The sequence below is a fragment of the Plectropomus leopardus genome, chromosome 1 (genome assembly GCF_008729295.1).
Source record: "Plectropomus leopardus isolate mb chromosome 1, YSFRI_Pleo_2.0, whole genome shotgun sequence".
In the NCBI taxonomy this organism is placed as follows: domain Eukaryota; kingdom Metazoa; phylum Chordata; class Actinopteri; order Perciformes; family Serranidae; genus Plectropomus; species Plectropomus leopardus.
This window is the reverse complement of record NC_056463.1, coordinates 35485038-35502385: the sequence shown is the minus strand read 5'-3', so window position 1 is coordinate 35502385 and position 17348 is coordinate 35485038. Positions and strand designations below refer to the sequence as shown.

The 17348-nt window shown below is 40.6% G+C and overlaps 1 protein-coding gene across 1 annotated transcript in view; it reads left to right on the top strand.

The window, feature by feature from the left end:
- adamts18 (ADAM metallopeptidase with thrombospondin type 1 motif, 18) overlaps positions 1-17348 on the top strand; it is a 74340-nt gene that overhangs the window by 8590 nt on the left and 48402 nt on the right. The window contains exons 4-7 of the mRNA XM_042489163.1: positions 11946-12231; positions 13284-13498; positions 15168-15251; positions 15339-15498. Coding sequence (XP_042345097.1) covers positions 11946-12231; positions 13284-13498; positions 15168-15251; positions 15339-15498 — 745 coding nt within the window. The remainder of the gene's footprint in view (positions 1-11945; positions 12232-13283; positions 13499-15167; positions 15252-15338; positions 15499-17348) is intronic.

The following is a 17348-nucleotide window of genomic DNA, read 5'->3' as shown; positions in this document are numbered from 1 at the left end:
GACCTTTCCCAAGCCCCTGCAGGCCAGGTCAGAGTCAGGTTAGGCTCTATGGAAACTGAGCTCCTTGGTTCAGAGTGACCAAAAAGTGCACTTGAAGGGATCATTTTCTTCTTCCTGCAGCACTTTCAAAGTCCTCAGGGTGATACACTGTGCTGTAGCCATTTAATTAATTTTCAGTGCATAGCATGAAATTGAGTAAAAAAAAAAGGAAATTATTGCAACTTCATGAAATATATTTAGTGTCAGGGTAAATGAGCAGAGGCTCTAATTTACAAAGCAGAGGCCATGTTAAATTGAGGAAGTCAGTTGATGTAGTTTGAAAAACGACAAAGTCCATATAGGAAGGATATTGGTGTGGATATGTCTAAAAATACAGGACTTTGGCTTTTGTTCGTGTCCCATTTTAAACCAGAATTCAATATTGACAATATTGACTCAGCTGTAAGTCACAACATTTATGTAATGGTACATTAGTAACAAATACATTTGTTTGAACCTAAACCATTCCTTTTTTCCTAAACCTCACCAAGTAGTTTTGGTGAAATCTAGTTTTGGTAAAATCTAAGAACCCATTGGCTATGGTCTCATGATGGTAAAACCTCTAGGGTCAACAGCCAATATTTTGGAAGATCCTTTGTAGCCAGCAGATAACCTGGGTCAGTTAATGGTCATATATGACCCATCCTGTCCTTTAGGTTTGACACCAGATGTTGCACCTTTTAAGGAAACAATCGATAGAGCGGAGGATCAAACATCTTCTGGGGTCATAAGGGTTTGGGTTTTGTTTCGAATATCATCTCAAACTAAATTGATCAAAAGATGAGATGCGTCATGATCTGTCTGATACAACTGATTTGGCTCAGCAGGCGAACTTTGACTGATTAATCACATTGTAAGTTTGAAATTTGTTTGATCCATTGTATGTTTTCACTTAGGGACAAAGTTTTTCGGTTTTCCTTTTCCTTTTTTCTCGGTCAGATGCCCATGTTTGCATTACTGTAGTAGCTCATCTTGTAAGCTTCTGAGTGCAAGCACTTAAAAAAAACTTGACATGCTTTTTTGTACCATGGTTTGGTTTCAGATAAGCTTGGGAGACTTCTTTGATGTAAACTGGCAGTTATCTTGATGACCCAGCAACCCCTCACAAGTATCACGGTTTACAGCTCAAATGTGTGTTTGCACACCCATGTGTGAGAGAGAAAACACTAGAGAAAGTGTCAAGACACCTCCTCTTTTCTCCCCTTCATCCTCCGAGCCAGCTCAGATCAAACCTGTCTGATGGCCATCGTTGACACGGTGCCGCGTGTTGTGGCAACCACCAGTGACTGTTGTTAGAGGGGAGCTCGACCTACGACCTCCCAGGCACGAGGCTCCCTGTGGTGTGAAAAATGCGTTTGCTCTTTTCCCGGGGTCTTGTTATTGATGCTGCATGGACTGTGGCCTCCAGAGGGCCTGTGGTTGTCAAACACATCACCATGTGAATATATGAGAGGTTGAGCTCCAGCACTTGTTGGGAAAATGTGACATCCTGTCTTGCAAAACTGTTGCTGGCATCAAAGCTTCTTAAGTCTGTTGGTTGTTTGGTAAAATTGAATATGTATGACAGGAACAATTGATGATTTAAAAGTCAGTTTGACTCCAAAACTGCTGTATGGGATTATGAAATGACATTCAAAAGTCTGAAAAAGCGTCCGTGCACTACATCTGGAAAATGAAAACGTTTGGCCAAAAGGCATACAGTTAAACACTCACTCGTTCTGTTTGAATATTTAACATGTGTAGATGTTGTAATCCCATTAGACTCCTCGTAGAGCTGAGACAATATATGATTACTCATCCGTAGGCCTGGGAACCGAGACAACATATGATGTGTGTGTGTGTGTGTGTTTGTCAGTGCGCTCCAAATCCCTTAGGCCTTTGCAGAGTTAAAGTGACACTTGAATGACCGATTTCCAGCCAGCAGTCAGGCCATTTGTACCTGTCTGTTTTCTGTAAAGGCCAACAAATTGGAACGTCTCCCCGTTACAATATGCCTTTCTGGCTTGGCCATAATTCAGTGACTGGGCTGGGCCACAGAGGAGCTCAGAGCTTGGCGCTACAAGAGGAGAGTGGCCCGGAGCCGTTCCCTGGTGGTCTGGATGCTGACAGTGATGTAGTGCCCACTGTTAGATGCCAGCAGGAGAGGGGGGTCAGGCTCTCAGCATGGGTGTGGGATGTTGTGTGTGTGAAAAAAGGAGCAAAAACAGTGCGTGTATGAATATGTGTGTACGTCCTTTCTAGTCTGTGCAAGGTTTTTCTCACACAAGACTAATGGCTGGTGTTGAGGTCCTCAAGTGGATGCTGCAACTTCTACAAAGAGAGCCCATACATCAAATCTGACCTACTATTGTCAGCACTGCACTGCACTACATTCACTGGTGCTGTGGTTTACCAGCCTAGACCTATGGTAAAGCACGCAAGTACTGCAGGGCTCATGAGGAGTGTCAATGTTGTTTTTTGTTTTTTTTTTTTTGTCTTTGTTGGCTGGGATGAAAGTTAAATTCAGGGTATGTGTGTTTTTTTGAATTGTGGAGAATTGAGGGGTGAATCTGACTCATAGACTGTAGCGACGCTTCACAGACAGGATGTCACTCAAGCGACCCCACCCTTAAATATGTGTAACTTAAAATGTAAATTGGTCAGTTACCAAAAAAAATCAACCCAATATACAGTTGTCATGAATGATGAGATTAGCTAGAGAGACCAAAACAGTTTTTTGCACATGTCTGTAAATGTGTATTTCTGTTGTAAAGTTGGGCATTTTAACATGGGGGTCTTTGGGGATGGACTCTGTTTTTGGAACCAGCCTCAGGTGGCTGGGCAATGAACTGCAGTTTGTGGCACTTCAGCATGAGCTACATTTTTTTGCCTTGAATGCTGCTTGGTTTTGAATAAACAATGTTATTGTTAATGTTAATGTTATAGACATAGCACCCTTATGTCACGTTATGTGTGCTTAACTTGGATATGTTGAGGTTGTGATTGCAACAATTGCCTACATGGGCTTTGTTCTCTTCCAGAATCTCTTAACTATTGTTGTTGCTTATTTGAGTAGTGAATATCAGTAAATATCCAGACAAGATTGAAAATAATAGGCACCAGCCAAAATAGCATCCTGCAAGCCATTGTACAAGCATTGGAAAATAAACTGGAAAACCTTGCCATATCAGTTTCCAACAGGATATTGGGAACTGCAATATCTTTTGATAAATCAAAGTTTGGCTTAATCCTAGACAGGGCCATTCAATCAGTTAGCTCCTTTTTTATAGGCCAATGTAACGAAGCAGGATTCTTGTGAGAGAGAGAATGTGCTTTACAGTGTGTAAGGACTTGTGTGTCAGTGGGAATATGAGGTGCTGTCCTGTTCCTGCTGTGGTCCAATGGTATATGCTGTTCAGGGGCTGCAGACTGGCACTTCCCATGTTTGGGGGAAGCGACCATACGGCTGTCTTGTTGAGGTCGGAATGTGTGTACAGTTAAATCATTCCACAGTCAGACATGGTGGATTACCAGAAGCATCTGAAAACATGGACCATTAAAAAAGCAGCAGACAACAGTGTAAGGAGACATAAACAAGTTTAAGCAGCTGATGGGATTGCATTGTACCTTGTGTATTTCCACATGACAAATAAATGATTGATTGATTGGCTTGTGGGTTGCAGGGAAAATGAAAGGTTGTTCTCTGTAAATGTGGATATATTGCCTTTCAAGTCAAGCTTGGATGATGCGTCCACGTGGTAAAAAAAAAAAAAGCAAAGTTGTACATCATTTTTGTGAGTGTCTAGCTCTGCAGGTGCTGGGAAATGTCAGTCATCATAAAGCATTATTAATCGTTGGTATCAGAGGTCAGTAAACAGGCTACAGAACAGTAAATGTTTTCTGGTGTGTGATACATAGCAACAGTCAAAGTTTTATTTGAAAGCATGGAAATGATATGCAGGAAGAGATCGTCTATCATTGTGTTGCATTTGTTGTTTAGAACTCGATCCAGATTCTGGTCACACTCATCACATCTCTTTTTGGAAATTACATTGCCTCCATCAGTGCAGACACTTAGGGGAATAGTGCAGTAAGAAGAAACCATGAAGAGTAGCCAAAGAAGAACATGTGAAATGTGGAGGAAACAGTTTACAGAGAATTTGAATCTCTGATGAGACCCCCTCGTCTGACCTTCTGAAAAGGGGATTTTCACCTGAATCACACCTATCCAACTGCAGTGCTTTGGAAGAAGAACTCAGCCAGTTTAAGGGGGAAATTCAGGTATTTTTCAACCTGGGTCTTATAGTCATAATTATTTTTAATCTTAATTTGTGTCATGCAAATTTTTCATTTGCCATCTCAGTTGTAGAAATTGGAGAAGAATGGACAAAACAATAAATATCAGGACAAGCAGAGCTAGTATCCTAAAGCTTTCCAAATTAACTTAATTTTTTAATGAATAATTTCAAACACTTACAACACTCTCTGATTGTACCTAAAACACAGAAATTTGCCTCCTGGAATAAAACTTAATATTTAACCCTCTGCCTTCATTACAGAGAGGAAAGATAACAAATGTTCATGCTAAAATTTCTCAATTTTACAGCAGATAAAAACATGTTTACAGCCTGGTACAAAAACAAATCCTAATGTCCAAAGCTAATTTCAACATTCATGACAACTGTACAGGGGGTGAATATTTCTGTAACTCAACGTTTGAATTTCATTACGGCTAAAAGTTTTGCACAATTAAGTGCAGCCTCCATAGCTCTGTGCTCTCATACGAATATGGTCACTTCTGGCTCCAAAAATCCAGAATCGCAAACCAATTGGTGATTTCAGGTTGACTGCATCATCCATTATTTGAAACAGCCTACATTCTAAAACAGGTTTACAAAAAAAATGTTGTAAGGGTTGTTTATCTTTAAGTATTGAGTTGCTATTTTTCTCTTTGTGTATATTCGATCTATTTTTTTCGATCCTGGAATTTTGTGGAAAATGAGAGGTAAAATCCTTGACTGAATGATTTCATGCATTTGGATATACTACATATCACCACCGGTCATGATATCCATCTGTAGAAACAATACATTCTTTTCCATTTCCTTTACAACCTAATTCAGTTCATTCAGCTCCTCTGGGTGTTAGGGTGTGGCAGACAGATATGTAGAGATAGCCGACTTCCAGTCTCAGCAACCTCCACCTTTCCAGCCACAGGTGCTATTGCTGGAAAAAGTTCCTATCATGAGAATCACATTGCATTTATGTACATTCCACCTGAGCTGAGAACCTTCGAGTTAATTTAAATTACACTTTCACATCATTTGCATCACAACAACACTGTATTTTTTTTAGTAAGTAAAAGTGTTAGGGCTGCGCTATAGCCTAGTTAAAGAGCAGTTAACAACACTTTGAGGGAGGACATTTCCATTTGTATGGGTTGGTGTGGGAGTAGTCCCCCTGTTTCCTACTGTGTCTACATGGGATAGTGAGTGGGGCTGTGCCCAAAGGCTCCAAATGACAAAAGACTCGTCCAACACCATCAGTTTCTCTCTTTGTGTGTGCCCACCTAAGCTTTGTTCCCGAGACATCATTAGAGGGTGTCAGTAGGTTCTTCAAAGACAATTAGTGAACTCAAACAAGACCCCAGGCTACTGGCACATTGTGATCCTCATCAGTTGTTCATGACGAGGGTTTTACTTCTTTCCCACCAAAATTATTGTGTTCACGCAGGTTTTTTAAAGGGTAAATCCACTAAATTTGAGCATTTGTCTCTATTCCCACTGCCACTGAACAAGCAGGTCTGCCTCTCTGTCAGCTGGTGTGTGTGTGTGTGTTGTCATGTGACGTCACACATTGGCATTGTTCCCATCAATGCCAATCGGAGCCAGAGGCGATGAAAACCTGCGCCTATTGTAGAGTCATTTGACCAAGGAGTGAATGCAGATTGTATGCATTCCCATTTCATTAAAAAGCCAGATGTTAGTGGGTGATAGTAGGTTTTTTTGTGCAGTGCGAATGAGGCTTTGGAGACACACTATCACTAATGGAGTGGCTGCAAACAGCTACAGTTCCCCAATCCTGTTGAATTTCCATGAACGCTACCCTGCGCTCCAAAATACACTCATTTGAAGTCAAAAGAGGAAAAATTCAAGGATGCAATGACAGGGCATAACCCTGTCATTGCTGCTTGGCTCTTGTCTGCTGTGCCACCTTCCTCTGATCCAAGATCCAAAATAACCATCTCTTCTCTACCCAGCTCTTACCCGATTTTAAAGACACATAATTCTCTTGCGCAAACTGTAATTACTCAGATTGTGATTCTATTGAATAAGTTTGATGCCTGAGGGGCCTCTCTGCTCCTGTATGATTTTTCCCCCTCACCACACACCATTCACGTGACTCTCTGGCTGAGCTGGAGTGCAGATGTGCTTTAGAGCTCAGTAATCACCGGCTTGGGGCTTCTCGCCGCTCGGCACTAGTCTTTAACAGCATGTAAGCACTTACTCATTTGCCTTATAATATCATGGTAGGAAACCTTAAAAGAGACTGCATTATACAGAGGCGAGCTAAAGATGCTGTCTCCGCTGTCACACACCGTTATGATGCCAAAAAGAAAGAGCTGTTTGCTGGGGTGACTTTGAGAGAAAACTTCTTTTTTAACCCTTGTTTTTCTCGTGTAGGAAATAGTGTCAGTGATTGGAGGTGGCCCTGTTCACTTTGTAATCTGACTGTGTGAATCTGTGTGAGAGTCATGTTTGAGTCTGCATGTTAACGTGGGAAGAAAGTAACGTGGTGTTTAGCAGACAGTGCTCATCCCTTTAATCTTACAAGTGTTAATGTATGGAGATAACTAGAGGTCTGCTGTATCAACGCTACAGCTGGCCTTTCTCTGGTGTGTGGAGGGTGCCTGTAAACTTTGTGAAACTCGATACAGCTCATCTATCTTTTTTCACATCATTAAACTACTATAGGGAACATGATTTTACATGCATTATCTGCTAGATTCTTACTACTCTAAAAACATGAATGAAAAAAAAAAGTGACAAAATTTGTGAAAACAGGGTCACGCCTACAAACAAACTGTGCAAATCAGTTGGAAAAATCTGTAGAGTCAGTAGTGTAGGGAGTGGATGAGTGAAAATGAGCTATAGGGGTGTTGTGCTGTAAAAACAAAGGAGCAAAGGTATGCTGAGTAGGTCTGCCAACCAAAGGCTGCATTTACACTCCTTGTTCAAGGCGGGAATATCATGCTGTTTTGCCACCACGTTGTTCTGTGTATAAGGTCTGATTGAGGAAAGAGGACAAAGTGGTTTCAATTCTGAGCGGAGAACGGAGGTAGTAACAGCACTGTGACGAGGTCTGTGTAAAATGCACAGCATGAACGATTCAACCATAGGCGACACGGGTGTGACATTTTGAAGGCATGTTTATATGTGCACCTCACTGTGGAATATTTTAAAAGCAGCTTTTAGCATAGCCAGCTAATTCAAAGAAGAAGAACTGTGCCGGTAGATGTCCACAAACTGGGAAAACAATGAAATTTGGGGGGTTCTTTTACCTCCAAGCAGAGGCTGAGATCAGCCACCATATAACAGAGAGGGTAAATGATTGCGATTATGTTGTGCTAGAGGCGGATGCTTGTTTGTTAAACTCCAAACCTGTCATACCTCTTTTGATCACGGGATGCTGCGATGGGGTGTATAATCACACACTGGATCAGAATGATGCCATCATTGTTTGGTTCTGTGTAAAAATGCAGGGCAGGTATAAAGGGAGGACTTGGTTGCAGCCCTGTAGAGCGATCTCTTTGTCCATGACACTGATCGGGCTTATCAAGTCTGCTGCCCTGGAATGAGGCCGTCACACCATGAAGAACTCCTGCCGTCTCCCTCAAATTGGGGTGTGTCGACTGACATATATTGTAGATAATACACTGACTATGGATAAGTACCCCTTACAGCCCGACTTAAAACAATGTCAACTATCCCTTTAAGGTTCGAACTGAGGTGTCGATGCATTGATAAAGTTCAGCTTAGAGCTGTAGCAGGTGGTGTTTTACTTTGTTGGGTCTAAAAGGCAGGTAAGTGTTATGTTTTATTAGCTGTTTTGTCTTTGATATTCACAAAAACATACAGTACATGCTGACGAAAGAAAATTGAATCCACACACACACACATGCACACATACTGCACCATTATTACCATCCCTGCAGATGGAATGAATTTCCTGTCATTATCATCACAGACACTTCCATCTGCTAACTGCTGGAAAAGAAAGTAAAGAGCTGGCAGATGTGATACAGCAAAAAGAGAAACAGAGAGAGAGAGAGAGTAATGGATGTGAGTCAAATTAATGAAGTAACTTCAGACAGTTGGGCCTTTCATTGTGTTATTCTTGGAATGCAGCAGCTGCCGGGCAGGTTGGGTATTAGTCACTAATTACATCACCTTTGTACGATTGTGAATGAGACGATATGAGCTGTGTGTTGGGCTGATTTCTGGTTTTGCTGTATGAGCTGAAACTTGTTTGGTTTCAGGCAAACTGGCTGAACTGGCATTTGTCATTATTATATGTTTTGGTGAAATAAAAATTAGCCTACAGCAGTAACCTGTGCTAATGCTGCAAAGTGGAGAATTAATGGAACGCAGGGATGAAGGGCAAAGAGGAAAAGATGATTCACTGTGTTCCTACCACCATAGTTCCTGCAGCGTGTTTGAGCGAACACTCCTATTGCCGAATGGCTGGCTAACATCTTGCCTCTAGGTGCCATGGTAGCCAGACCAGCTGTCTGCAGTTCTGTCGAGCAAGTGAGGCAGTGTTGCTATGCCTGCAATAGCAACATGTGCCGACAGCATCACAATACTAAATCCATCTTGTATTGCATTAGTAATAAGCATTATGACAACGAGATTAACGTAATATTGTGTTTGTCTTTTAGCAGATGAATGGAGCCACTTGTGTCTGACAATTATGTGTCTGACAATGCCAAAGTGCTATAAACTGTAGTTCATCAAATGGCCACTTGAGGCTTGCTCCACGAACAAGTCAGTTCCCATAGACTTTCATATTTAAATGTCCAACTTTATAGCACAAATAAACAACAAAACAATAAAACAATTTTAGTCTCTATAGCTAATTTCAACACCAAGAACAACTGTACAGACAGTGTATTTTACTTAAACATCCCCATTTACATATTACATCCATTTATTATACAGTCTATGCCGGCAACATGATGGAGAACAGTTTTCAGTAGTGGAAGCAGGGAAGATGTGCACGGCACACAATGTGTTGGATTATTATGAAGTTCATGTGTTTTTTGGGGAGACGACATAAGACAAGTGGACTCTCACATCTCGTCTCTCTGGTGAGTGTGCGGCTTTATTCTGCCTCGCTTTTTTGTATAAAAGGCAAATAATTGGGCGGTATTGTTGTTTCGCCAGGAAACAAAGATGAGTCTTATCAAGTTCAATGGGAGATCAGCTGCTAAGTGAGACACCTAGTGGTAAGGTCTGATACTGGTCTGGTAGTTGGCTTATTATCAAACCGGTTTTAAAGTGTTAACACTGGCCTAACTCCAATATGTACTGCAAAACAATAAACAGTAGAAACCACTTAAAGTAAACATGTCTGTCCAGGTCAAATTGATTAGCATATTATTATAACTAATGTTTCTTATTTCTCATGCAGAATACTATCAAATAGATTTTTGCATATTCATTACATGAAAACGGTAGCTTTGCTATTTATGGAATTTTATTGACTTTCAAATTACAGTGGAGCTTTTTTATCACATGATCAGGCATTATCAATCCACATGGTGTGCGGCTTCAACCACAGTTGCTTTCCCTGTGTGCATTTGTTTTCTTTCTCCATCACTAGTAACCATGACTATCAGTTAAAATCTTTGAGGAGACTACATCTTTTCCTATCAAAATATCAATATTTATGCAACACCGGCCTCAGGTAGCCAGCTGAAAGCAGATGCGTCACAGCAAGGCAAAGTTGCATGGGAGTAAAATATATGTATGAAAAGACTTACTGTATTTTTTAAGTTATTTATTAAAACAGTATTTATGTATGATTCTGTCCCAAGCTTTTTGATCCTCATAAGCAGTTGATAACTGTAACCATGATATATATAAGTGGTTTCTACCGTACAATATAATCCTATGTTAAGGTTAAAAGAAATAAAAAATCTTTGTTTCATGTTTTATTAATAAGCTCAGTGTGATATTTTACAGGCCTTTTTTAAAGGGAGAAAAAAAAAAGAAAAGAAATTATCTTGCAGTGTTGCAGAATGATTACACTGATATTGTTTGACAGAAGAGTTGTCAAAAAAATCCCAAATTAAAAGTGTTTCATCTTTAAAAGGAGGAATACTTGATGAGGTGTATATTTTTCCAGATCAGGTCCGTCGCAAATGCCAGACAGAAAGACAGATGAAAAGATGGGCAAATCAGAGGCGACAGCAGTGTGTGCTGATGGGAGACGCCTCCTTTGACCTCCTCGAGCTCTGTTTTGAATTCCAATCTATTTTGGGAAGCGGCAGTCATTTTTGCCAAGGACCTTCTCTTTCTTAATTCTAGTCTTTGATTCGATATATTTTATTCATGGCCCTTGGGATACATTTTCTCTCCAACCTTGTGCTCGCAGGTTGAGCCTTTCAGCACGATGCCTCGGGAGCAGGTAGCTGTGAAGTATCTAGCTCAAGGTTGTTTTGGCAGGTATTGATGTGCTGAAGTTCAAGCCGTTGACACTGCAGAACAAAACTTCCAACCACTGGACCATGTGGACCTTTACATGTAGTCGAAATAATGAAGTCTGACAGTTAACTTCCTGTAAAACTTCTCATCGTACCATGGAGGATTGACGGATGGAGGAGATGATTTATGAACAGATGAAAGATGTGCTGGCAGCTGGACGGTGAGCGTGATGGAAGGATAGAGGGATGGAAGGATGGAGGGATGGATGGATGGTTAGTTAGAGGGATGGACAGGGCTGATGATGGCAGCCTGCCATGTATCCAGGCACTGTTTTGACAACAAGAGCCTCGCCATGGCTTCCCTTTTGTCTTGCCTCTGTTTATTTTGCCACCTGCTATACTCTGGGGGGAATGGGGTCAGCTCAACAGGAGCAGGGTCCTGTCATACACACACACATACACACACAAACACACATCAGTAGGTTGCCGGGGAAGTGCATGACACATGTACACAAAAAGGTCAGAGAGCATTGGGTCAGTGGGTTTATGTTTATGTTTATGATAAAGTCAGTAAGCATCTGCTCTTATGGATATATGAAGCGTGTGTGTGTGTGTGTGTGTGTGTGTGTGTGTGTGTCTGATGGCACATCTATTTTGTGTGCATTTGGTGGGTCGTGGAGGGAATTAGGTAGAATTCCGTGGTCAGACGGAATGTTTAAGGTTCAGTAGCTCAGTGTCTCAGTTCAGAGGGCAGTTTAGGCAACCCGACTAAAACAAGGACCCAAAATACTGAGCTAGCGTGTGCTATGACTGTATTGTAGTAAGCTAATTTGCTCTTTACATTTTCTATGGGCAAAACCTATAAATAAAGGCATGATCCATGTAAAATGTACCTTTTTTTCTGCCACAGTGAGGTCAAATTGGATGTCGATATGTCGATATTTTTTTCAATTAATTGATTACTTGTTTGGTCTATAAATGGTAGGAAATGGTGAAGAAATGTTGATCAGTGTTTCCTAAAGCCTGAGATGACATGCTCAAGTGTCTTGTTTTGTCCACATTCCAAAGATATTGAGTTGACTGTCACAGAGGAGTAAAGATCCGGAAAAAAAAAAACACATTTAAGAAGCTGGAGTCCAGGAGTTTTGACGTTTTTTCTTCAAAAATTACTCAAACTGATTTACCGATTGTCCATGTGTTTTTTGTGTGTGTCTTTTAGTCAGGGTTGATCCGTGTGTCTCAGGAGGAGTATTTAATTGCCCCGCTACCCCAACATCTGGCTCAACAACACAACTACAGCGCCCCTGATGGTCACCACCCGCATGTTGTCTACAAACGCTCAGCAGAACACATCGTCCACCGAAGACCTAGCAGCCAATCTGGCACCACTTCTTCCACACCTGACAACCCGTACCTTCAAAACCATCAGCAGCAGCAGCAGCATCACCATGACTACCAGCATGGGAAGCTGCAGAGGCAACACTTCTGTGGACGCCGCAAGCAATGTATGTAAGGGAACCTTATATTCCTCACACTTTATTATCTGATATTTTTTATGTAGAGGAAGTGAAGGAACTGTATATTGAGTTGTCAGTTTATTACATGCAATCTTCAACCACATTGCACCAAAAAGCTGCACCAAAAAAATATTTTCTCTTTAACTTAAAATTTAATTTGGTCTGATGAAGTTTCACTAAAGCACACAGCATGCAATAACAATTTTGGCATAGTACCTCATATAAATTACATCAACACGTGGCAAACATGCATGCAATTGCAATATGAATAATTCAGATAATTATGTCTTGACTTGGAAGTGGAGTGCAAAGACTTGACATTTGACTGTCTGAAAACAATGACTTGGTCCCACATCTGCACAAAAGTATACAGTGTAGGAGTATATACAGTGTCCTACTGATATCTGCTGTACTGAAACCAAATGTTTTTTGAGTGGAAATTGATGTTTGTTTGTTTTTTTTTTGTTTGTTTTTTGTTTTTTTGTCTCAGTATTCATTTTTAACTAAACATTATTTGGCCTCCCTATACCCAAAAAGTATAGAAAAGTAAATTAAACCACCAGAAGACACTAAATATTAGCCTTAGTTTAGTTTTCATAAAAACACTAATCATTGTTAAGGCATAATCCCTACTTTATTACATGAAAGTGTTAATTTATCTTCATGGATCAGTTAACCCTAAATCACTGCAGTCTCAGGAGATGTCTACATTCATTTAGAAGATTAATATCTGTAATAAATGTTTTAGAGTGCATTGTGTCCACTGTAATCAGCCTGAGGCTACTTAGCCCTCAGGCCAGTTCACAGGTTTATCTTTCTTTCTAGTGGTGAGACGTAGGAAGCAGCATGGGGAGTGAATTTCCTGTCCTTTCAACACCAGAGCCTGTGCTCTTATCACCCGGCACGAGCCAGGAAAAAGACAGTTCATTCATTTGACCCTCACTGCCAAGTTCTCTCTGTTGCTTGCTCTTTCTTTATCTCTCTCCCTCATACTCCCTCTGTCTCTCCTCCCTTCCGTCCTTCCCTTTTTGCCCTCCTAGACGCTCCCAAGCCACCCGCTGAGGAGCGCTTCATCATGCCAGATGAGTTTGCAGTACCTGAGGCAGAAGGGGCGGGAAGGGCAAAGAGATCGCCCATTAACTCCAACAGGGTGGGGGCCTTGAACGTGGAGACCCTGGTGGTGGCAGACAGGAAGATGTTGGAGAAACACGGCAGGGAAAATGTCACCACCTACGTCCTCACTGTCATGAATATGGTGAGGGTGGGAGAAGGGATTATGTGGCACATAACATGAATCTGTTACATTGTTATGTTTCTCCCGGGTCTTGCCTTGTTACTTTTAAAAGAATAGCATGTTCACCATCTTACACATTCAGAAGGCTTACATTCAATACACGTAGGAGTTTTGCGACTATTACTCGGTCTGGTATTAACAATAGCTGCCAGTGCAGCAAATGTTAGCAAACTATAATAGATTTTACTGAATGAAGCCTCATTCCCATTGCACAAAAACCCAGCTAACACCCGCTAACATCTGACTTTTTAACGCAATAGGAATGCATACAATGGGCAGTCACACCTGGGTCAAATGACTCTGCAGTAGACATAGGTTTTGATCGCCCCCGCCTTTGATCAGCATTGATGTGAACACAACACCTGGGTGAATACAGTAATTTCAGCTCCTTCACCAGTGAGATGCAATGACATGACATCACTAATTACCGCCTGTCATTTCCCAAGCTGTGCTCGAACATTATTCCAAGTTGGTCTGCACAGAGTTTGAAAGAGACACATAATAAGTAAGATATATAGAAAGATAAGAAACCACAGAGACGATTTCAGACACTTCTGTTCATACTGCTGTCTACTGTTTCCCTGTTCACTGGCCTGTCTGTGATGTTGCATGAACAAAACAATCCACACACACACATGCACTAGCTGACAGAAAGGCAGACTTGTGTGCTGCAGCGGTGAGTTCACTGGCAGTCTGTTACCTATATGTAGTGGGTTTACCGGTGTTTGAAATACCCGTGTTCGTGTGCTAATTTTGGTAGAAGAGGGTTATGTTATACACTACTGAGTCAGTGTGCTGACTTTGTAACCCTCCATGACCGACTGTTATGGTATTTTAGCAACAAATTCTAACTGCCACTTGCTAATAAAGAGGCAAATCAGCAAAAATTGCAAAGGCTAGCATTAAATGTGGTTTTAAAATGTAATTGAGTAGAAGTTAAGTCTAGATACATATTTCAAATGAATATAGAATAATGATAATGATAATAAATATAGTGTCAAACCATGGAGGGAGATCAGCATCCTTTTTTTGTTTTTGAAAAATTGCGTTGTTTAAATAGCCATTTGTGAAAATGCACAGAAGAACGTACAATGTTCAAGCAAGCTTTACTGCAATTTCCATTTTGCTGTACAGAGTTTTGATACATTTTGTGCTAATCACTTCTTCACCCTTAACCATTGTCTACAGTAAACAAGCAAACAATTTTGCAAAAAGAAGCCTACGGATTTGCTTGTTCTGTCCTAAAAATTGTTGCAACTCTGAAAACACACAAAGAAGGAGCAAAGTGAGGCTTGCTGCAATTACTTTTTGCTGTGTCCTAGAGGTGTGCTAATGTGTTTCAGGCGGGAAGACATGAGTCACAAGACTTTGTTTATTGATCGGCTGCGGGTATTCTCTGGCCAAAGTTTAACTTTCCCCAACTTTTTAGTTTGGCGGCAGAATCAAATGGCTGCGGCTTTTCATAGATGTTGTGTGACAGTTTTCTGAAAGCAGCACTTGGTCGCTGCTTGGTGTGTTTTCAGCATATAGGCATAAAGAGTTTAACCTTTACCCTCCAATTTTTTGTGCGCAAGAAATTTTCATGACTTTTCATTTTCATGACTTTTTAAACTCTTCTACTCTTTTGCAGGTTTCCAGTCTTTTTAAAGATGGCACCATTGGATCGGACATTAACATTGTGGTGGTTAGCTTGCTGCTACTGGAACAGGATCCGGTGAGTGAATTCAGACTACAAGTTGTTTTGCACTTGGCACTGGTGACTGGTGGCTCTGTATCTTTACCTCTCTCCTTGCATTTCCAGTTGGGCTTGACCATCAATCATCATGCTGACCAGTCCCTCAACAGTTTCTGTCAGTGGCAGTCAGGCCTTGTGGGGAAAGGCGGTAAACGGCATGACCACGCTGTTCTCCTCACCGGACTGGACATCTGTTCTTGGAAGAATGAGCCTTGTGACACTCTGGGTAAGACTGTGCCCAGCTACCGTTAACCCTTTGAAATCTGAATAAATTATTTTGAGCAAATTTTGTTTTGCAAGACATGGCCCAGGAAATAACTAGAAATTGGTAAGAAAATTACCTGTAAATAAAAAAATTAATAAATTGATAAATTAAGTTAAAAATTTAAACAAGATGATGACCCAAAAAGTGCTGAAGGGAACATAATTACTCTTATAAAATCCTAATAATTATGACTATAGTTTTCTAGTACTTTTTTCTTTTCCATTATAATTTCCCCCTTAAAAAACGTAGGACATTTTTCAGGTCTGTTTTGTCACCTTTTACAAATTTCTTAAAATTTGTGAGAATTGCTTGCCAAGTTTCTCACTGCCTTTTTCACCATGTTTTTGAAAAAAAATCAAATCAATTTGCTCAGGTTTTAAAGAGCTAAACAGCTTGGGAAAGGCGTGGGAATACAGCACAAAAATGTTGGAGGTTTTCAAGGGTTAATAAGCCAAATCTCCTATTTTTTGGTTGGAAGTAGCAGTTGATAGTATAAAGTATAACAAAAGTTTTGTGAGATGTGCAAGCTGTTTTCAGTGGTGCCACCTTAGAATCCCTTGCATGACATAACTGTTGTAATTTTGGGAATGTAGACAGGTGTAGAGGTGATACAGTGGGTGCAGACACTACAACAAGGAGTGAAGGGAGTTTGACAGGTGCAAGCAGGAGAGATTCTAAGTGAAAAATGGCACTCATTTGTGACTGTGAAAAGCTACATTTTATCAGAGCATTTTAACAATGTCAGAAAGTCAAGCATGTGTGACTTTTTTGGCATTTTGCCTTCCCCTGAAAGTGACGCTGTTGATGCAAACAGGGAACTGAAAAAGTATCCTACCACAGAGACAGCGCGCAATAAAGTTCTGCCCACACTGGAGGGTAAAACAATTCATTGCTCTTTATTGACATAATATTGCATGAAGGTGCCTCATTGACTGTTATGTCTGATAGCAAACAACAAAAAAAAGCCTAAACATTGCTGTGTGGTGGGATGATGTAACAACAGAGTGAAGAACCCAAGTATGAGATACCAAAAAACACATAAAATAAATAAATAAGTATTTCACTTTTGGCCATTCATTAGGATTATTTCTCCAAAGCCCCTTTCCCTCTAGACAAATAACCCACTCACATGTTGCTTTTGTATTTAATGGGAAAGGTTACAATCAGCATTTAAGAGACAAGTAACTTTGCAGTAATCAGGGGTATTTATGGGCTTCAGCTCTGATCGATTTATGCCAGCTTCGATCAGCAGTGCTAAAAATAAGCTATCTTAGTGGACACGTGCCTATTGTTGCCCATTTTCCGGCATGATGAAAAGACATGCAGGCAAAAAATGTCATCTTTCTTCATCCAAGCAGCGCTCAAGTAACCATAACATTTTCACTGGCCTCCGTGCTGCTTTTTACTGTAAACTAAGGCATGTGTGAGCTCTCGTACATGACACATGTACATGTCAAAATACCTTTCCTATCTTCCATCCCTTGTAAACAGATACTAATTTAATCCTTTGATGTGCTGAAGTTGATTTTTTCACAGGCATTTTATTCGTGTGTCATCCCTTGGTTGCATATTGTAGGGCCAATTGTTTTCCCTCTGGTTTGCATAGACACATTACACTCCATCTCCATGGTAGTCTATCAAACATGTGTGAAAAACAACAAACATGCAAAACACCTGGATCTTGATAAGTACTCTTCTCAGATTATAAATGATGTTTTGGTAAAATCATCATCATTAAAAGACGAGACAGAGTGTATTGGAGCATACATCGATACAAAACACGCAGAATTGCAGTGTTGGAAGATATTCCT